Source organism: Scyliorhinus torazame, chromosome 18 (genome assembly GCF_047496885.1).
Source record: "Scyliorhinus torazame isolate Kashiwa2021f chromosome 18, sScyTor2.1, whole genome shotgun sequence".
Classification (NCBI taxonomy): Eukaryota; Metazoa; Chordata; class Chondrichthyes; order Carcharhiniformes; family Scyliorhinidae; genus Scyliorhinus; species Scyliorhinus torazame.
The window spans coordinates 20,823,489-20,845,432 of record NC_092724.1 but is presented as its reverse complement, the minus strand read 5'-3'; the positions used below and the strand labels follow the sequence as shown (position 1 = coordinate 20,845,432).

Here is a 21,944-nt window from a genome sequence, read left to right as displayed (position 1 = left end):
TGTCCCGTGTTTGTCTTCTGAGGAGGTCGGTCCGTTTTTTTGCTGTGGCGCGTTGGAACTATCAATCGATGAGTCGAGCGCCATATCCCGTTCATACGAGGGCATCTTTCAGCATCTGTAGATGTCTGTTACGCTCCTCCTCGTCTGAGCAGATCCTGTGTATACGGAGGGCTTGTCCATAGGGGATGGCTTCTTTAATGTGTTTAGGGTGGAAGCTGGAGAAGTGGAGCATCATGAGATTATCCGTGGGCTTGCGGTAAAGCGAAGTGCTGAGGTGACCGTCCTTGATGGAGATGAGTGTGTCCAAGAATGCAACTGATTTTGGAGAGTAGTCCATGATGGTGGGATGGAACTTATTGATGTCATCGTGTCATCGTTTCAGTGATTCTTCGCCGTGGGTCCAAAGGAAAAAAATGTCATCGATGTATCTGGTGTATAACGTCGGTTGAAGGTCCTGTGCGGTGAGTTGGTCCTGTTCAAACTTGTGCATGAAGATGTTGGCGTATTGGGGTGCGAATTTGGTCCCCATGGCTGTTCCGTGCGTCTGGGTGAAGAACTTGCTGTCGAAGGTGAAGACGTTGTGATCCAGAATGAAGTGGATGAGTTGCAGAATTGCGTCTGGAGATTGGCAGCTGTCGGTGTTGAGTACTGAGGCTGTTGCAGCAATGCCGTCGTCATGGGGGACGCTGGTGTAGAGTGCCGAGACGTCCATTGTGACGAGGAATGTTCCTGGTTCAACTGGTCCATGGGTGCTGAGTTTCTGTAGGAAGTCCGTCGTGTCGCGACAGAAGCTGGGCGTACCTTGTACGATGGGTTTCAAGATGCCCTCGATGTAGCCAGAGAGGTTCTCACACAGCTGCACCCTAGCGTTTGCAAGAGCTCCGGAACAACCTGGTCCAAAGGCTCAACTTCGGACTGGGACCCAACTGGGTCCTGCCATGCAGCAGACGGTCGACTGCTGTTCCCCTGGATGTTCCTGCCTCCACCTGATGTGCATCAGCAACTGTGTGGTGGTCACCAGATTGTGCCCCAGCGGCCTGTCCACTACTTCCACCCACCATGGTATTTGTCTCTACGCTGGTGGAGGGTGGGGATGACGTCTGTCAGGCCTTGATGGAGGCATCATCCGAGCTCTCCACCAAGGTGTGGGATGGGGGTGACGGCGGAGACGGGGGATTGGGGGGAGGGGGTCTGGGGGTTGGGGGGAGGGGGATGGGTGCTGGGGGGAGGCACATCCCGGATGGGCTGGCACCATTAGATGGAAAGCCTGCAGGAGAATGGACATGTGGTCAATGTGAGTGAAGGATGCATTCTGTCTGGCATGAACAACCTGCGTGTGAGAGGTCATCTGGGTGGGGCCGGTGGATCCTCACCTCTGTGGCACAGGCCAATCTCGATGTCGGTGACCAATCTGTTGCGGTCAACCCTGCAACCTCCAAGGCACGTTCCTCGTAGGGGGTGAGGTCTCTGATGTCTGGCACCCTGCTACCCGCCAGGACCCTTTCCTGTCTGTTGTGAGGTAATCCCTCCCGGGAGGACAGAGAGAGGGCATCGAGAGCCGTACGGTGGTTGCATCGTGGTGTTGGGGGGGGTGCAGTGGGCCGATGCCGACTCATCTGTGCGGCCCAGTGGAGGTTGTTGAGTTACTTGCGGCCCTGGATGGCGGTCCTCCCAGTGACACTCCCCGAGCTGACGTCTGCTGCACTGCCACCCAGTCAGCACTGGCTGCCCTGTGGCTGACCCTCCGATCCCCTCGAGGGAACAGGGTACCCCGGCTGGACTCCACTGTGTCCAACAGTCGGGCCAGGTCGGCACCACTGAAACATGGGACCAGTGTGCACGGTGGCATGGCTGTCTGCTCTCTGGGGTTGTTCTGTGGCTAAGAGCTGCTCTCCCCTCGTTAGGGAGTGCTGCAGAGCCCGATCCAGGCAAATCAACTGGTGGGACAGTGCTTTCCGGAGTGAAGCCCTTGGGGCATCATTAAGTGCCCTAATTAATGTGAAATACTGGTGACGGCCTCGGCGGACTGGCCGCCGGGAAACATCCGTCTGTTCCCGCTCGCTATCACACTTGGAAACTTTTCCGTTAGATTGTACCCATAATTTCACCAACTGGCCTTTATCCACAGCAGCACGGTAGCACACGTGGCTAGCACTATGGCTTCACAGTGCCAGGGTCCCAGGTTCGATTCCCCATTGGGTCACTGTCTGTGCGGAGTCTGCACGTTCTCCCCGTGTGTGCGTGGGTTTCCTCCGGGTGCTCCGGTTTCCTTCCACAGTCCAAAAACGCGCAGGTTAGGTGGATTGGCCATGCTAAATTGTCCTTCGTGTCCAAAAAAAGTTAGGAGGGGTTATTGGGTTACAGGGCTAGAATGGAAGTGAGGGCTTAAGTGGGTCGGTGCAGACCTGATGGGCCGAATGGCCTCCTTCTGCACTATGTGTTCTATCCCCAGCCGCTACGAAAGACCAAATGAATTCGTGGGTTTGTACTACCTGGAGCTCCTGTCCTGAATGGAACCCACCCCCCTCTTCCTGCACATAATCCTAGCGATTCCATCTACTTCATGGAGCCCACCCCCACATTCCTGGCATTGATCCCCCAACATAATCGACCAATGAATAAGGCCAGAGAATGTGGAGTCAGGGGACAAATGGCAGATTGGATTGCGAAACTGGCTTCAAGACAGAAAACCGAGAGTGGGAGCAAAGGGTTGTTATTCAGAGTGGCAGAAGGTGCGAAGTGGTGTTCTACATGGATCAGTGCTGGGATCACGGCTGTTCACAATTTACAATAAAAGATTTGGATTTTGGTATCAAAAACACAATTTCTAAATTGATGGGCGACTCTAATTGGGGGGGAATTTTCAGGAGGGCGGCACCAAATTACAGGAGGGCATTAATCTTGCGGAATTGGAAAATAATTAAGAAATGAAGTTCAACACGGATAAATGTGAGGTGGTCCATTTTGTTAGGATAAATAGAGAGGTCCCTTATTACTTGAAACCTTTGAATCTGGGTGTGGTTGGGGAACCAATGGATCTCTGAACACAGATATACCAATCACTGAAAGTTGTATTACAAGTTAGTACAGCCAGAAAGAAGGAAAAGGCAAATCAACGACTGGCCTTTAATTCCGAAGGGATAGAATTAAAAAATAGGGAAGTTATGCTAAACTTGTATTGAACCTTGGTTCGACCACACTTCGCTTACTGTGTACAGTCCTGGTCACCATATTATAAAAGTGATGTTGAGGCACTGGAAAGGGTGCAGAGAAGATTTACAAGAACGATATCAGAAATGTATGGGTTTACATATCAGGAAAGGAGTGATTGGCTGGCTCTCTTTCTCGCTGGCAGGGTAACGTAACAGGGGTCTTCAAAATTCTGAAAGATTTTGATCGAGTGGATTCGGAGAGAACGTTCCCTCTGTCGGGAAGAGCATGGCTGGAGGCCGTCAACTTAAGATAGACACTAAGAAGTCGAATCGGGAATTTAGGAAAAATTTCTTTATTCGAAGAGTGGTGAAAATGTGGAACTCACGACAACAGGAAAAGATGCACTTAAGGGAAAGATAGATGAGCGTATGTAGGAGAAGGGAATAGAGGGTTCTGATGGTAGATTTGGATGAGGAAAGATGAGGAGGCTCCGATAGAGCATAAATATCAACATAGACTGGTGGAGGTGAAAGTCCTGTTTCTGTGCCATATATCCAATATTATCCAATGAAACATGCCCATTTTACGATTCCAGATGATGTTACTGGTAGCCAAGTAGGTCCCAGAATGGAACCCTGGCTCAATAAACCAGAACTGCTATTTATTTTATTTAGAGGCATTAATTAACAGAGTCACAGGACTATCAATTAGCTTTTAATGAAATAATAAATCATTTATTAAACAAAAAAGGTTTTATTACATTACAGTACTCCTTCGCACCACTTAGATATTCACAAATGCACCCAGATTTTTAAGGATAGCACAAGTTAGAGAATAGATCTTGTACTCTAATGTTCTCAGTATGTACACAGTCCATGTAAAGCAACAGGCCAACTTTGGTCAAAAAACACAACACTCTGAAACCAAGTGGCAGGCACCACTCAAAACTATTTCTATAGATTTATCATCAAATTCCCCCAGATGCTTGTCACACTGTGAACCAACTGGCATGACTTCCACGAGGGTTTCCAAATTCCACTCTTGATAAAACACGTCTCAGAATCTTCTCCCAAGCAACACTTTCTCTCAGATGCTTCACAAGGACCCACTTCCAGGATTTCAATCTCTCCTTTCAGTATTTTCCTGCCTTTGATTGCCACATGCATTCAAATTTCCATGAAATCTCTTGGGTATCCTTAAAAACCTGTGTACATTTGTGAAGATATAGGTGGTGCAAAGGAATATTGTATTACAGTCAAATGTTTCTTGTTTAATAAATGGTTTATCCTTTTGTTAAAAGTTAATTGGCAGTCCCGCGACTCTGTTCATTCACGATTTTAAAGAAAATAACAGTTGTGGTCTTTCCTGGGACCTTCCTGTGCAGTCGTAACATCAGCTGGGATCAGACCACTGGGAATGACTCATAGGATTACATGTATATTCCAGATTGAATTTAAATTGCACCAGCTGCCGCGGTGGGATTTGAACTCGTGCCCCCAGAATATTAGCCTGGACTTTAGGGTTACTACTCCAGTGACATTAGTGCGGCACCATCACCCTCCCATTTTCTTTCACTGTGAGAGAGCAGGTTATCATGTGACATTTTTTATCCATATTTTGCAGACTTTCACAGCGAATGCTGTATAATTTTGGGTTTGATGTCTGTGAGCTTCAGTCCATGAACTATAATTAGCTTGAAAGCACGATGCATTTTTCAGGCCTCCAACAATGATTTTTTGACATGTGGTGGAGATGCTCAAACAATCTCAACTCAACCAGACGTCTGTATTTGTGTCTATCAGTTTGTGAGCTGTAATTAATGGCACAATACACTATGTCACTCTGAGATGTTGGGAAACCATCCCATATCCATTTTAAACAGTGGGATACTGCCTCCTTGATAAATGCCCTGCAGCCTTGGTGTCAGATTGGGTCAGAAGATTTTTTCCTGTATATATTTTTATTTGCGTTTTAGTAACGCAACAAACCCACAAACTGATGCTATGCTGTATAAATGCTCCTATGTACTTGAGTAAAAAGACAGGCGAATACCAACACAGTTGGTTCAATTTAATCATTAAACTTGGTACTCCCGAATATACAATGAAAAACAAATGGTTGGATAAGCTAGAGGATGTGGGAGAGGAGAATAATGCCATGGAAACATGGTAATGTGATGCACACCATCACATGTAGCATTGAAATGCTACATAAGTTATGGAAAACCTTGTAGGAGCAAGTAAGACAGAATGGAACCTATAAATTTGAGATGGGGGTCCTATACTTTTCAGAATGCACCGGATTTGGAACGGAGAATGAAAGTTAGGAACCTCACAGGGATACATTCTATGATTTTTATGCCCGTTCTGAATTGAATGAGATTTATTATTAATAATAATAATAATACTCTTTATTATTGTCACAAGTAGGCTGACATTAACACTGCGATGAAGTTACTGCGAAAAGCCCCTAGTCGCCACATTCCGCGCCTGTTCGGGTATCACTAATCCAGGAGTAAAGGATGCTCTTCCATGCTACAACACTTAGGATGTTATGCAGCCTATTTTCATTAGTGTCAATAATTTTCCTATCCATAAGGGCAGCACGGTGGTGTAGTGGTTAGCACTGCTGCCTCACAGCACTGAGGTCCCCAGGCACGAACTCGGCCCTGGGTCACTGTCCGTGTGGAGTTTGCACCTTCTCCCCGTGTTTGCGTGGGTTTCACCCCCACAATCCAAAGATGGCCACGTTAAATTTCCCCTTAATTGGAAAAAATGAATTGGATATTCTAAATTGAACAAAAAATAAATTGTCTATCTGTCAATAATTATCGATCAATAATTTTCCCATCTGGGAGCCCCAGAATTCAAAACAAGGGATCTAATTCTATAGCTTCTTAAGTATGCCAAACCAATAGGATTTAATTTTAACACATGACCACACACAGTTTATATAGTCTCCCTTGACGACCATACATTATTGGTACAGCGAGAATATAGAAGAGTTCAACCTGTGTTCCACGCTTTGTGTGATATACAGACGGTATATTTTGATCTGAGTCTCCTTTGTTCTATTACAGACTGAAATTCTACTGGCATTTTCCCATATATTACCCCAGGTCTCCTCATCAATATGGACTGCAGAGGGCTTTCTCCTAAGACCGCAATGTTTCTAATATATTCACATAGGATCTAGAACTTAACATGTCAGAAAACTTGCTGATTAATTGTGTAGGTTCCATAGATATCAGGATTATTTTTCACCAGGGAGACGGAAGTGTCAAGATGCAGAGTTACTAGGAACATAGAACATTACAGCGCAGTACAGGCCCTTCGGCCCTCGATGGTGCGCCGACCTGTGAAACCACTCTAAAACCCATCTACACTATTCCCTTATCGCACATATGTCTATCCAATGACCATTTGAATGCCCTTAGTGTTGGCGAGTCCACTACTGTTGCAGGCAGGGCATTCCACGCCCTTACCACTCTGAGTAAAGAACCTACCTCTGACATCTGTCTTGTATCTATTTCCCCTCAATTTAAAGCTATGTCCCCTTGTGCTAGACATCACCATCCGAGGAAAAAGGCTCTCACTGTCCACCCTATCCAATCCTCTGATCATCTTGTATGCCTCAATTAAGTCACCTCTTAACCTTCTTCTCTCTAACGAAAACAGCCTCAAGTCCCTCAGCCTTTCCTCATAAGATCTTCCCTCCATACCAGGCAACATTCTGGTAAATCTCCTCTGCACCCTTTCCAATGCTTCCACATCCTTCCTATAATGCGGCGACCAGAATTGCACGCAATACTCCAAATGCGGCCGCACCAGAGTTTTGTACAGCTGCAACATGACATCATGGCTCCGGAACTCAATCCCTCTACCAATAAAAGCTAACACACCGTACGCCTTCTTAACAAGCCTCTCAACCTGGGTGGCAACTTTCAGGGATCTATGTACATGGACACCGAGATCTCTCTGTTCATCCACACCGCCAAGAATCTTACCATTAGCCCAGTACTCTGTCTTCCTGTTATTCCTTCCAAAATGAATCACCTCACACTTTTCTGCATTAAACTCCATTTGCCACCTCTCAGCTCAGCGCTGCAGATATCTATGTCCCTCTGTAACTTGTAACATCCGTCCGCACTGTCCACAACTCCACCAACTTTAGTGTCATCTGCAAATTTACTCACCCATCCTTCTACGCCCTCCTCCAGGTCATTTATAAAAATGACAAACAGCAGTGGCCCCAAAACAGATCCTTGTGATACACCACTAGTAACTGGACTCCAGTCCGAACATTTCCCATCAACCACCACCCTTTGTCTTCTTCCAGCTAGCCAATTTCTGATCCAGACTGCTAAATCACCCTGAATCCCATGCCTCCGTATTTTCTGCAGTAGCCTACCGTGGGGAACCTTATCAAACGCTTTACTGAAATCCATATACACCACATCAACTGCTTTACCCTCATCCACCTGTTTGGTCACCTTCTCAAAGAACTCAATAAGGTTTGTGAGGCACGACCTACCCTTCACAAAACCGTGTTGACTATCTCTAATCAAATTATTCCTTTCCAGATGATTATACATCCTATCTCTTATAAACCTTTCCAAGATTTTGCCCACAACAGAAGTAAGGCTCACTGGTCTATAGTTACCGGGGTTGTCTCTACTCCCCTTCTTGAACAAGGGGACAACATTTGCTGTCGTCTGGCACTATTCCTGTAGACAAAGATGACTTAAAGATCAAAGCCAAAGGCTCAGCAATCTCCTCCCTAGCTTCCCAGAGAATCCTAGGATAAAGTTGTCTTATTCAGGATAAAGTCTCGGAGTTGCAGATATTTGTAAAAGCTGTGTCTTGGGATGTTGGCATAGCTGCTTAAAAGGTGACCAGGAAGCACCAATCAACATGTTGTCCAGCCTACAGACATCTCTATCTCTCCAGATATTGAATCCATGGTCCACAAGACCTTGTGGGAAATCCAGGTTTCCCTGAATGCGAGACAGAAGTTAATTTTGATCTCCCTTCCAGCTGACAGATCATCCTCCATGCTCTTGGAGTATTGATTGATATAGGATTTTTGCTCTTAAAATCTCTGTAAAACAACCGGGCCTGTAAAGAGTATCCGGACTGCACTGCAGTAGTGTCCATCAAATGGAGGAAAGGTCCCCTCTGACCCATTCCTTTCTGAATCTAAAATGAGAGGCTAATTGATGCAATTTAATATTCAGCACCCCTAACCCCCTTTTGGAGCCAGAGAGATACAGTTTAGCCAATTCCGAGCGAGGTTTCTTTCTGTTCCATATAAATAAACTGAGCATCCCATTGATTTCCTTTAGGACCCCAACAGACAACAAGGTTGGCAGCATCTGTCAAGGATGCAATAACCTAGGCAACACATTCACCTTACTCTGTGCTATCCGGCCCAATCACAGTATCGGTAAAGGAGGAACAACGGAGCAGGTCCCACTTAATAGACGCGAGGTGGGGGGGGGGGTTTCCCAATACAAATATCTAAAGGGCGGTGTAACCACAATACCCAAATAAGTAAACCCCAAAGGGGACTACCTAAATGGGAAATTAGTAAAGGGGATGGTCTCCCTCTTGAGTCCTCCCAATGACATAGCCTCAGACTTTGAAAAATTGATTTGATAGCCAAAAGAGGTTTAATCTACCCACCACTTCAATAATAGCGGTAACAGAAACATCCAGCCTAGATACAAAGAGCAACATGTCATCTGCTTATAGTGTAGTCTTATGTTGCTGCACTCCACTATGCAGCCCAAAAATTGAAGCGTGCTGTCTAATTGTCTCCGCCAGGGGCTCAATAGCTATTGCGAACAGTAACGGGGATAACAGACAACCCTGCCTAGTCCCTTGCTGAAGACAAAAATTCTCAGACCTATAACCGCTCATGAGACCTGCCGCCAGAGGGCATTTATTAAGCCCCCGCATCCACCTAACATAGTCCTCTCCGAACCCAAACTTCTGCAGCGTATAAAATAAATTCCATTCCACCCAGTCAGAGGCTTTCTCTGCATCTCAGGAGATCACTAACCCACCTCGCGTCCGCTTTTGAAAGAGCTGATGACATTTAATCTCCTGACATTGTTGCACAAATACTGGCCCTTTTTGAACCCAGTCTGATTGCCCTGGATGATTAAAGGGAGAATTCCTTCTGGGCGTCGCGCCAACACTTTAGACAACAATTTAAAATTTACGCTCAGGAGCGAAATGGGCCTATAGGATATGCACCCTTCAGGATTCTTGTTTGCCTTCAGAACTGAGGAAATATCCACTTCTCGGAGCGTCTGCAGCAACAGACCTGCTCCAAATGAGTGACGAGACAGGGGGCAGCACGGTAGCATTGTGGATAGCACAATTGCTTCACAGCTCCAGGGTTCCAGGTTCGATTCCGGCTTGGGTCACTGTCTGTGCGGAGTCTGCACATCCTCCCCGTGTGTGTGTGGGTTTCCTCCGGGTGCTCCGGTTTCCTCCCACAGTCCAAAGATGTGCAGTTTAGGTGGATTGGCCATGCTAAATTGTCCTTAGTGTCCAAAATTGCCCTTAGTGCTGGGTGGGGTTACTGGGTTATGGGGATAGGGTGGAGGTGTTGACCTTGGGTAGGGTGCTCTTTCCAAGAGCCGGTGCAGACTCGATGGGCCGAATGGCCTCTTTCTGCACTGTAAACTCTATGAGCATGCCAATCAGTGGATCCATTTAGCAAGTATTTAAATTCTTTATAAAATTCACATCCAAAGCTATCAGGCTCTTGGGCCTTACCAGGTTGAAGCTCCCTCAGGGCAAGAGTCACCTTCAGAGATTGTTGTGAGATTGGGGAGAGGAAACGCAATCTCAAGTGTGGGAGGGGGGTTAAGTAAAAACCCTCGGAAAACAGGAGAATGGTGGAGATCACAATGCTACTTATAGAGCAGAAAGCCACCAAGTGTAGGATTGTTTTTGGTCGGAAGAAATAGTCGATTCTGGTATGACATTCGTGGGAAGCAGAAAAAAGAAGTGAATTCTTCTTCCTTAGGATCAAGTGTTCACCGCACATCTGAATAGCTCACCTCCTCGCAAACCGATGCGAAAGCTTTCACGTTTGGGTGGGGGAAATTCTGATTACTGGGAGTTTGTCCAGCAAGAGGTTAAGGTGACAGTTGAGGTTTCCACCTATAAAGGAATTAGCCAACATATCAGCAAAGACCATGGAGACTTGAGTAACAAAGTCAGGGGAATAATTTGGTGGACTGTACACATTCATTATCGATGCAAAAGCCCCTCAATAATCACAACCCCGCCCAATCCCGATTGTCCTTCACATGGTCCTCCACTTTGAAAGGCACATTTTTATTGACTAAAACTTCAACAGCCTGAGGACAGGTCAGAACGAGGCAAAAAACACCTGCCCCACCCAGTCCCTCTTACACTCTAAGTGCTCCTTGTCATCTCAATGAGTTTCCTGCAACAAAGCTATTTCAACTTTCTCTTTTTTAGGGAAAGACAAGGGTCTCGATTCAGCGACCTCGTTGCACCCGACATGGATCCGGGTGCAACAGGTGAACCGCGCGAGATCCTCAAATCAGGCTCTCACTAGTCCGGCGCAATCTCGATCTTGCCCTCGCTCTTTTGAATAGCCGGATGCCGGATTTATCCGGTGCACAGGAGTCAATAGCCACTCCTACAAGACCTTGCCAGGGTGCTGTTTAGGATTGGTCCCCACAAGCGTGGACATCGGTGGGGGAAAGGGGTTTGCAGGCCATTGGAGACCCTTGGGTAGTCAGCGACAGGGCAGGGTGGCACCCTTGTACTTCCGGGCACCTAAGAACCTTGGCACTGCCAGCCTGGCACCCTGGCAGTACCCTGGGTGATGCCAGGTGGGCAGTGCCAGGGTTCGGCCCCAGGGGTGGGCCTAACCAAATTGGGGGGGGGGGGGCGGGGTGAGGGGGAGTTCACAGGGGCTTCAAAGGTTGGGGTGATGGGGGGAGGCAGAAAGCGAGGGAAGGCATGAAGGGGGAGGGGGAAATCGGGGTTGTTGATAAAAATGCCTCCCCAATCTGCGAACAGATGTTTCTGCTGGCGAGTTCTGCTCGCCAGCAGTAAGTCACTCTTAAGTGCGACCTTCGCAGAGAGAAGCTCCCTGAGGCCAAAAAAAACAGCCGTTAAATTGCAGGGCAATAATAGGGCGATGTACTCCCCGAGCATTCCAGGAGCGAATTTTCAAAGTATCTACCACCATTGTTCAATCAGCCAAAGTAAATATAGCATATTTCCGTGTGCCATTTGGGCGTGCATCAAAATGTGGCGTGCATCAGTTGTACCAGAGGCACCGGTGACACATTAAGACATCTTTTTCTCAGATAGGAGATCTGCCTGTACCATTGCAGGAGCCGGTCAACAACTCTTTAACCCCAAAACAGAAAATCACAAATAAATTCTCAACACATGGGAGGAACTGTAGGACTAGCCCTACAACCTTACCGTCACTCCACCCAAGAGTCATACTCCTCAAAAAAAGAGGAGATAAACTATGCCAGAATAAGAATGTGTACTGAATGCCCTTCCCACACTCTGACCCCACCCATTAGGACTTAACCACTTGCCCACCTCACGGCAGTGGCATAAAGCACAGAGTGCCATCACAGGGGCGCACGGTAGCACAGTGGTTAGCACAGTCGCTTTACAGCTCTAGGGTCCCAGGTTCGATTACCGGTTTGGGTCACTGTCTGTGCGGAGTCTGCACGTTCTCCCCGTGTCTGCGTGGGTTTCCTCCGGGTGCTCCGGTTTCCTCCCACAGTCCAAAGATGTGCAGGTTAGGTGGATTGGCCATGCTAAATTGCCCTTCGTGTCCAAAAAGGTTGGGTGGGGTTGCTGGGTTGCGGGGATGGGTTGAGGGTGTGGGCTTAGGTACGGTGCTCTTTCCAAGAGCCGGTGCAGACTCAATGGGCCAAATGGCCTCCATCTGCACTGTAAATTCTATGATTCTATAAACACGGGGATAAGAAGAAAGGATGGATATCTATCACACAGCACACTCCATAATTAGAAGGAGCATGCTGTAAGGTGCTTTCAATTCAAGATAAAGGACGTCCCTGAGATTTTTAAGGATAAAACATATATTATGTTGCTCCATTGTTAACACGTCCCTGTTAACATGCTAAAAAGCAATATAAGATCAGGCAGGAAATATAATAGCAAGGGACAGAATCTGGATTTCACAGTAAACTGCAGGTTGTCAGTCCAAGTTATTGCCTTCCATGGAGTTCACAAAGGCCAAGGCATTAGCCGGATTGTCGAATGTCTTTACAGAGTTGTCGGATACCACCCTCAGTGTTGTGTTGCCGCCGAGAAATCTTGGAAGAAAGAGACCTTCGGCGCCTCATGGAGCAAGTCCCCATTACGCCTCGCCGCGTTCAATACTCTTTGGCGATCTCCAAAGTTATGAAAATGAATAATTATATGTCGGGGCTGCTGATTGTCCCTTGGCGTCAAAGACAGGATGGCGAGGTGCCCTTTCTAACTTAATATACCCAGCTTTCATATCCAGCTTAAGGAAGCGTGGCAGCTAGCTCTCATAAGAATTTAAGAGGGAGCTTACCCTCCACTCCTGGCAAACGGACAACCTGGAATTTTTCTTCTGGCATCGGTTTTCCGGATTCCCCAGGAATTCTGATATACCACGTGCCTAGCTTTCCAATGGTTGCCAGAGGGCCGCAACTGAGGAAGTTACATTTTCGACAGGCTGGATTCTGTCCTCCGTTTCATCAAGCCTCTCACTGGTATTCTGCAGTTCAATCTCATGAGCACCGATATTCTGTGGCAACTAGCCGAGTGACTTTAATAATATTGATGTGGAGGTGCCGGCGTTGGACTGGGGTGAGCACAGTACGAAGTCTTACAACACCAGGTTAAAGTCCAAAAGGTTTGTTTCGATGTAACTAGCTTTCGGAGCGCTGCTCCTTCCTCAGGTGAATTTAATAATAATATTAGCAGTCATCAGCTGTGATGCCTCTGACAGCACCGGATCGCCATGTTGAGGAGTCAACTCCACCCAAGTTGCTTCTGACTGCTCACTTTTGTTGACCATTTTCTTAGGATTCCTCAGCATGTTGTCACCAACGCCGAGGCAGGAACCTTCCAGGGACATTCTATGGAGTATTCACTCCCAGATTAGGTAAGTATGGGCCATGTAAGAATGATAAATGAGAGGATTAAACGATGAGTAGCGGCAGAGTCCACAGAATCACTGCTGTTCCCGCGGTTATGTCACGTGACCCTCGCCCCTGAAGATTTTAATGTCAACGATTTACCCTTGTTGACATCTGTACCGGGGTCAGACTCTTTCATAAGGCTACAAACAAGAAATGAATAGCAAGAACCAAGGAGTATGGTGAAATGTCTTGCCCTGAATTGTCAAATCTGAAATGTTCCAGTCCCTACATTTTACAGCCTAAACGTGTATCTTGATGACGAAGGAGTCGGCACTCTGTAACAACCACCCTATGGGGCATGGCAAATGGAGACGTTACACTCTGCCAACATGGAACAGAACCCTCTGATCTCATGTGAAAGAGAAAAAGAGCCCTCGGCCACAACAACTTGTATTTATATAGCACCTTTAACGTTGCAGAAATACCAAGGTGCTTCACAGAAGCACTTATCATACAAGATTTGACAGCCAGCCACAGGAGATTTTAGTTCAAGTGACCAAAAGCTTGGTAAAAGGTTTTTAAGGAGCATGTTTTAAGGAGAACGAGGTGGAGGATTTAGGGAGATTCCAGAGCGTAGGGTCCAGGCAGCTGAAAACACAGCGTCAATGGTGGAGTGAGGAAAATCAGATGTGCAAGCGGCCGGGATTGGAGGAGCGTGCAGAGATCTCGGAGGGTTGTAGGGCTGAAGGAGGTTACAGAGACGTACAGGGTGGAGTGTGGCCAGCAAGGGGTTTGAAAACAAAGATGAAAATTTTAAAATGGGAGTTCTCGTCAGATTTGGAATCAAGTCAGTGAGCACACGGGGTGATGCGTGAACGGGACCTGATGCAAATTAGGAAAGGCGCAGCAAAAAATTTGGAAGAGCTGAAGTTTGTAGTGAGTGGAAAGTGGGGAGGCTCACTTGGAGTGTATTAAAATAGTGCAGTCTAGAGGTAACAAAGGCACAATGAGGCATTTCACAGCAGATGAGCTAACGCAGGGCTGGAGTTGGCCAATGCTATGGAGGGTGGAGTAGATGAATAAAGAAAGAAAAAGAACCGCATTTCTATAAAATCTTTCACATCTGTCCTAAAGAAATGGCTTCTTGTGACGTGTAGTCACTGTTGTAATACAGGGATTGGATTGGATTGTGTTCATTGTCAAGTGTACCGAGGTACAGTGAAAAGTATTTTTCTGCGAACAGCTCAACAGATCATGAAGTACATGAAAATAACATAAAAGAAAATACATAATAGGGCAACACAAGGTACACAATGTAAATACATACACACCGGCACCGGGTGAAACATACAGGGATGTAGTGTTAATCAGGTCAGTCCATAAGAGGGTCGTAAGAAATGTAGGATTCAATTTTTGAACAGGACTGACCCATAAACAGCAGTGATTTAGGTGTTAGTTGAGGAATAAGTATTGACCAGTGGGAACTCCCTGGCTCTTCCATGGATCTTTTAAATTCACCTGAGAGGGCAGATTGGCCCTTGGTTCAATGTCCCAACCAAAAGACGGCAACCTCTGGGAGTGCAGCACTCCATCTTTATCGGACTTGAGGGCCAGCCAGGATTTTGTGCTCTTGCTTGGGGTCTTGAGCTAACAACTTTCTGACTCCGAAGCACAAGAGTGTGATCCATTGATCGACAATGCAAATACATGAATATGAACCATCGTTAACATACAGGATCTGGGGAAAATCCAAAGTGGTTACAGCTTCATGAAGCCACTTTGTTAATTAGTATTCATTCTCGGAGGAGTTTGAAGTCAAAAATTATTGAATGTGTTCCAAATTGTCCTAGGACTAGCATGAACAGGGCATGTGTTTTAAAAACAAAACTGACTCTGTGGCACCAAGACTATGCTATTGACTTCCCAAATTCTTTATTTGGTTTACCTTTAGGTGAACACCAGCGACTTCCATCGTTTGCACCATGCTGGATCCAAACACAGCTTCAGCGAGAGTAACCCTTTCACTGAGATAGCCATGACCAGCTGCAAGTATAACGGAGGGGTGGTGAGACCTCTCAGTAGCCTCGGCTCCTCGCACAGGAACCTTCATGACATGGACTCAGAAACGCAGCCTCTGCAGACCAACTCAGGCCTGGAGGTGGTGGTCTCCAAACCAGACCAGAACAACATCTCCAATGACAGCTTGGTCAATGAAGGGAGAAAATCGCCCAAAAAGTCACAGAATATCGGCCACAAGCTGGGACACAGGAGGGCCCTGTTTGAGAAAAGGAAACGCCTGAGTGACTATGCACTGATATTTGGAATGTTTGGGATTGTTGTTATGGTGACAGAGACAGAATTGTCATGGGGAGTTTATAACAAGGTAAGTCACGCTTCCTTCTTTTAATGACATTGTCCCTGAAAGACTTATCCCAGAAGCAGGATGCAGCCTGTGCGTTAAATCTAACAAAACAGGCTTCAAAAGCACAAGTAAGAGCCCGTGTCTGTGTACATGCTTCGCGCCAAGTCCCTGATCTGACCTCCAGATAGTCAATTGAGTTCCATGAACATGGCCGTTTGTTGGGAAGCATCAGGAAAATGACTAGGAAAGTTGTCGTGAAAGCCCAACAGGTTCGGGAATGTCCTGCAGGGAGAGGAATCTGCCAGCTCTTCCCCAGCAGCTCTGGGGTACACAAGAACACATGAGAGGGAGTAGGAGTGGACCATTTGGCCCCTCGAGCTTGCTCCATTCAGTACAATCGTGGCTGATCTTGTACTTCACCACTTTTCTGCCCGCCCTCCGTATCCCTTGATCCCCTGAGGGACTTGCACTTACACTTACTCCAGTTCTACACTCTGTGGTTGATTCTTGGGACAGGTATGGTTGGACAATTAATATCAGAGCTGCAAGTGCCACCCACATTCCTCCTACGATATATTCAGGAATGCTTGCTGGAACGCCTGGTTGTTGGTGTAGACAAACAATGTCTCGTGCTTTTACACCATCCGATGGTGTAACAGACATATTCGTTAAGACGTGAGATAAAGTCAACCAGACCAGAGTAGCACATTTAGCCTCTGATAATTCCTGTGAAAGATGCAGCATTCAATAAATGCCGTTTTTAAACTACGATTCGGAAGTTTTGTTAGACAAAGGTGTCGAGGGTTATGGAACCAAGGCAGTTGAATGGGGTTAAGGGGCGTCATTCTCCGACCCCCCGCCGGGTCGGAGAATGGCCGTTGGCCGCCGTGAATCCCGCCCCCGCCGAAGTCTCCGCTCCCGGAGATTGGGCGGGGACGGGAATCCGGCCGCGCCGGTTGGCGGGACCCCCCGCTGGATTCTCCGGCCCGGATGGCCCGAAGTCCCGCCCAGGAATTGCCTGTCCCGCCGGCGTAAATCAAACCTGGTATTTACCGGCGGGACCAGGCGGCATGGGCGGGCTCCGGGGTCCTGGGGGGGGGCGCGGGGCGATCTGACCCCGGGGGGTGCCCCCACGGTGGCCTGGCCCGCGATCGGGGCCCACCGATCCGCGGGCGGGCCTGTGCCGTGGGGGTACTCTTTCCCTTCCGCCTCCGCCACGGCCTCCACCATGGCGGAGGCGGAAGAGACTCTCCCCACTGCGCATGCGCGAGAAACTGACAGCGGCCGCTGACGCTCCCGCGCATGCGCTGGGAAATTGACAGCGGCCGCGGACGCTCCCGCGCATGCGCCGCATTTCCGCGCCAGCTGGCGGGGAAACAAACGCCATTTCCGCCAGCTGGCGGGGCGGAAATCCCTCCGGCGTCGGCCTAGCCCCTCAATGTTGGGGCTAGGCCGCCAAAGATGCGGAGCCTTCCGCACCTTTGGGCCGGCGCGATGCCCATCTGATTGGCGCCGGCTTTGGCGCCAGTCGGCGGGCATCCCGCCGTTGGGGGAGAATTTCGCCCAAGATACGGATCAGCTGTGATCTCATTGCATGGTGAAAGAGTCTCGAGGGGCTGAATGGTCGCCCCCTCTTCCTATCTCCTTATGGTCCTCTGCTGCAATGAGCCATTCGGACGAGAAAGGGCCCAGGTGCCGAATCTGGGGCGAAATTCTCCCCCAACGGCGGGATGCCAAAGCCGGCGCCAATCAGACGGGCATCGCGCCGGCCCAAAGGTGCGGAATGCTCCGCATGTTTGGCGGCCTAGCCCCAACATTGAAGGGCTAGGCCGACGCCGGAGGGATTTCCGCCCAGCCAGCTGGCGGAAATGGCGTTTGTTGCCCCGCCAGCTGGCGCGGAAATGCGGCGCATGCGCGGGAGCGTCAGCGGCCGCTGTCAGTTTCCCACGCATGCGCAGTGGGGAGAGTCTCTTCCGCCTCCGCCATGGTGGAGGCCGTAGCGGAGGCGGAAGGGAAAGAGTGCCCCCACGGCACAGGCCCGCCCGCGGATCGGTGGGCCCCGATCGCGGGCCAGGCCACCGTGGGGGCACCCCCCGGGGTCAGATCGCCCCGCGCCCCCCCCCAGGACCCCGGAGCCCGCCCACGCCGCCTGGTCCCGCCGGTAAATACCAGGTTTGATTTACGTCGGCGGGACAGGCAATTCCTGGGTGGGACTTCGGCCCATCCAGGCTGGAGAATCCAGCGGGGGGTCCCGCCAACCGGCGCGGCCGGATTCCCGCCCCCGCCCAATCTCCGGGAGCGGAGACTTCGGCGGGGGCGGGGGCCGGATTCACGGCGGCCAACGGCCATTCTCCAACCCGGCGGGGGGTCAGAGAATGACGCCCCTGGTCTTTACCTGGATTAGCTGAACTCCACCATGTTGCCGACAGGAGGGTGGGAGAGTTTGGTGGGGACATAATTGACCTCTTGTGTCTGAAAGCTTGGGAGCAGAAAAGAGCTAATTGAAATCCACATCCCTGATAGTTACGAGTGGTCTTGTTGGGAAGTTTGCTTCTTACTACATCAGCTACTACGTTGATGCCCACTCTCTCAAATGAAGTATGGGGGATGGTGTCCCAAACAAGGTTCTGTATAGTGATCCCAATCCAACGGATTGGAATTAGAGATGGAGAACCTCTCCCCTGAGTATGCAGTTGCTCCCAGAGGCACATTTTCCTCACCGCAGGCAGAAAATACGTTTGGTGCTGGATTTTCAGGATGGTGAGAGTTCGGAGCCCGCCACCCTGAGACTCGAAGTGAAACTCATCCCCATCGGCCCCGACAGGCCCATTTCACACTCAATTAGTTTGGATTGGCAGCAGGCGGGACTGCCGACGCCCTTGGAAATCTGTTGGCTAATCTAGCTCCTCCAGGCACAGCTCTGCAGTAGCCGGAGGAGTTACTGCAGCACTGTGCCTGAACCTCAGTCCCAGGACCCCACTTCAGCTAAGCACTGGGGGGTCCCGGGGGAGGAAGGGTAGGCGATGCCCACGGGGGAGGGGTGGGTGGAATCAGTGTCTGGGGTTCAGGCCGGGATGGGGTGGGAAGAGGGGGGGGCTGGGAGGGGACCTGAAATAACCTTCTGATTCATCCCATCCATACAATTTTAGACCCCTCTTCCCACCCAACCTCCCCCACACCTCCAAACCCACCAGGGCAGCGCAAAATTCTGGCCTTGGCTTCAGACACAAAAACTAAATGGACCAACACTCCCTGGGGTCAGGGGCCTCATAGCACAGGCCATAGACTTAACCCCCTCGTTCTTCAGCTCAAAGTGTTTTGTCTTGTAACTTATTGAAAGTGCTGATAACGGCATTGCCGAGGCTGTGGGGCACCAGCGATTTCAGTGAATGACGGGACCAGCAGCCAATCAGACAGAAAGGAAAAGTAAGAACTAGTCATAACGTTTTAAATTGTGAAAGAAAATCTTAATCTCTCAAAACAATTTTCGACCTGCAGGAATGACATTGAACAGTATAAATTGTTCTCTTTTTGGACCCTGGAGGTTGGTGACATTGTATTGATAATGATCATTTTTAAGGGGTATTTTTACACTGTTCAATTCCAGCCCTAATCTTTTGCAGAGAGTTTAATTTGAGTTTAACATGTCAATCTTGGGACTTCCGGTAGTGGCCATGACCTGCTAGGTCACGCGAACGGCAGCTCCCGCCGGGATCGGTGTTTCGGGCCGCTAAAAGGAGTGGCGGCAGCAGTTAACAGGAGGAACCGGCGTGGGAATAGACGTGGGAGAGCCCCCCCGCCCACCCCCCCCCCCCGCCCCTGCTGGTGCATGGAGAGGACCAGGAGCGGAGCCGGCAGACGCGCGAATCCGGGGAAGAAGGTCGAGAAGGTCCGGGAGGACAAAATGGCGGCCGGAGAGGATCAGGATGTGTGGGCCCAGTGGGCCAGAGAACAGCAGGAGCTCCTGAAAAACTGCTTCATGGAGCTGAAAACGGAGATGCTGGCCTCCATGGAGAGAGTTGTGGTGACCCAGAAGGCGCAGGAGAAGGAGATCAAGGAGGTGAGGAGGAAGGTGGCGGAGAACGAGGATGAGATCCTGGGCCTTGCGGTGAAAGTGGAGGCGCACGAGGCGCTACATAAGAGATGGCAGGAGAGGCTGGATGACCTTGAGTGCAGATCTCGGAGCCACAATCTGCGGATCCTGGGCCTTCCTGAAGGAGCGGAGGGGGCGGACGCGAGCACGTACGTGGCCACAATGTTGGGGACGCTGATGGGCGTGGGGGCCTTCCCGCGGCCCTTGGAGCTGGATGGGGCGCACAGGGTTCTCGCCAGAAAGCCGAGGGTAAACGAGCCACCGAGGGCGATGGTGATACGGTTTCAGCGCTTGGCAGACCGGGAGCGAGTCCTGCGGTGGGCGAAGAAAGAGCGGAGCAGTAAGTGGGAGAATGGCGAGATCCGAATTTACTAGGACCTGGGAGCTGAGCTGGCGAGGAGGCGTGCAGGTTTTAACTGGGCGAAGGCCGTCCTCCACGGTAAAGGGGTGAAGTTTGGGCTCCTGCACCCGGCGAGACTGTGGGTAACATACCAGGACAGGCACCACTATTTTGATACCCCAGACGAGGCGTGGTCGTTCATCAGGCAGGAGAAGCTGGACCTCAACTAAGGGACTTTTGTATGGGGGTGAAATGTGCGGGTGGGGAGGGACCGAGGGGTGGACGGCGGGTAAAGCATAAGTTTATGGGCATGTCTGCCCTCGTTTGGTTGGGGGTTTTGTTGTTTGTTTTACTTGTTTTCCAGGTGTTTTGTTTTCCAGGTGTTCGGTGCTAGGGGGTGGGAAACGCCCGGGACGGGCTGTCCGGCGCATGGGGAGGTCCCAGATGGCGCTTGCCCCTCTACCCTGCGGGGGAGGGGGGTAGGGAGGCCCGAAGGAGGCAACAAGTTAAGAGTTGGTAGTTAGAGGCAGGAGCGGCCGGAGTCAGCGTGGGTGAGCTGACTCACGGAAGCACAATGGGGGGGGAAACCAGAGCTAAGCGGATGCTTGCCGGGGGGGGGGGGGGGGGGGGGGGGGGGGGGGCCTGCTGCTTTGCTGACTGAAGGGGAGCCAGGTGAGGGCTATGGATGGAGAGTCGGGTGAGGGGGCTGCCGGGGGGAGAGCTGGAGGAGGGAGGCGGGGGCACACGGTTGGCCGAAAAAGGGAGATGGCTAGTCGACGGGATGGGGGGATGGTTACCCCCCCAACCAGGCTGATCACGTGGAACGTGAGGGGCCTGAATGGGCCGGTCAAGCGGTCCCGTGTGTTCTCGCATTTAAAGGGGTTGAAGGCGGACGTGGCCATGTTGCAAGAGACTCACTTAAAGCTCGCGGACCAGACGAGGCTGAGGAAAGGATGGGTGGGACAGGTGTTTCACTCGGGGTTAGACTCAAAGACCAGAGGAGTTGGCTATTTTGGTCAGTAAACGAGTGGCATTTGAGGCGGGGAGCATCGTGGCGGATAAGGGGGGCAGGTATATAATGGTGAGTGGAACGCTGCAGGAGGCCCGGGTGGTGTTAGTGAATGTATATGCCCCGAACTGGGACGATGCGGACTTTGAGGCGCGTGTTGGGTAGGATCCCGGACTTGGAGATAAGTCACCTGATTATGGGAGGGGACTTTAATACGGTCTTGGATCCGAGCTTGGATCGTTCCAAGTCCAGAACAGGAAAGAGGCCGACGGCCAGGGCCTTGTGGGAGTTCATGGGCCAGATGGGGGGAGTGGACACTTGGAGGTTTACGCGGCCAAGGATGAAGGAGTTTTCCTTTTTCTCCCATGTCCATAAAGTCTATTCGCGAATAGGCTTCTTTGTGTTGAGTAGGGCATTAATCCCGAGGGTGGAGGGGGTAGAATACTCGGCCATTGCGGTCTCGGACCATGCCCCGCACTGGGTGGACCTGCGACTGGGGGCGGAACGGGGTCAGCGCCCTCTCTGGCGACTGGATGTGGGGCTGCTGGCGGACGAAGAGGTGTGCGGGCGGATAAGGAGGAGTATTGAGAACGATGTGGGAGCGAATGACACAGGAGAGGTGACGGTGGCAGTGGTTTGGGAGGCTCTGAAGGCGGTCATTAGGGGAGAGTTAATCTCCATTAGGTCCCATAAAGAGAAGAAGGAGAGGGCGGAGAGGGAGAGACTGGTGGGAGAGATACTCAGGGTAGATAGGAGGTACGCGGAGGCCCCAAAGGGGGGGCTGTTGAATGAGCGCCGGAAATTACAGGCGGTGTTTGACCTGCTGTCCAC

At 50.1% G+C, this 21,944-nt stretch overlaps 2 protein-coding genes across 6 annotated transcripts in view; both read left to right on the top strand.

Moving 5' to 3' along the window:
• Positions 1-21,944, top strand: part of LOC140395019 (3',5'-cyclic-AMP phosphodiesterase 4C-like) — a 762,139-nt gene that overhangs the window by 467,477 nt on the left and 272,718 nt on the right. The window lies entirely within an intron of this gene.
• The window catches only part of LOC140395020 (small conductance calcium-activated potassium channel protein 2-like), a 188,122-nt gene that overhangs the window by 25,080 nt on the left and 141,098 nt on the right, over positions 1-21,944 (top strand). For both annotated transcript variants that reach the window (XM_072482339.1, XM_072482341.1), the window contains exon 2: positions 15,261-15,692. In XM_072482339.1, the coding sequence (XP_072338440.1) occupies positions 15,261-15,692 (432 nt within the window). The remainder of the gene's footprint in view (positions 1-15,260; positions 15,693-21,944) is intronic.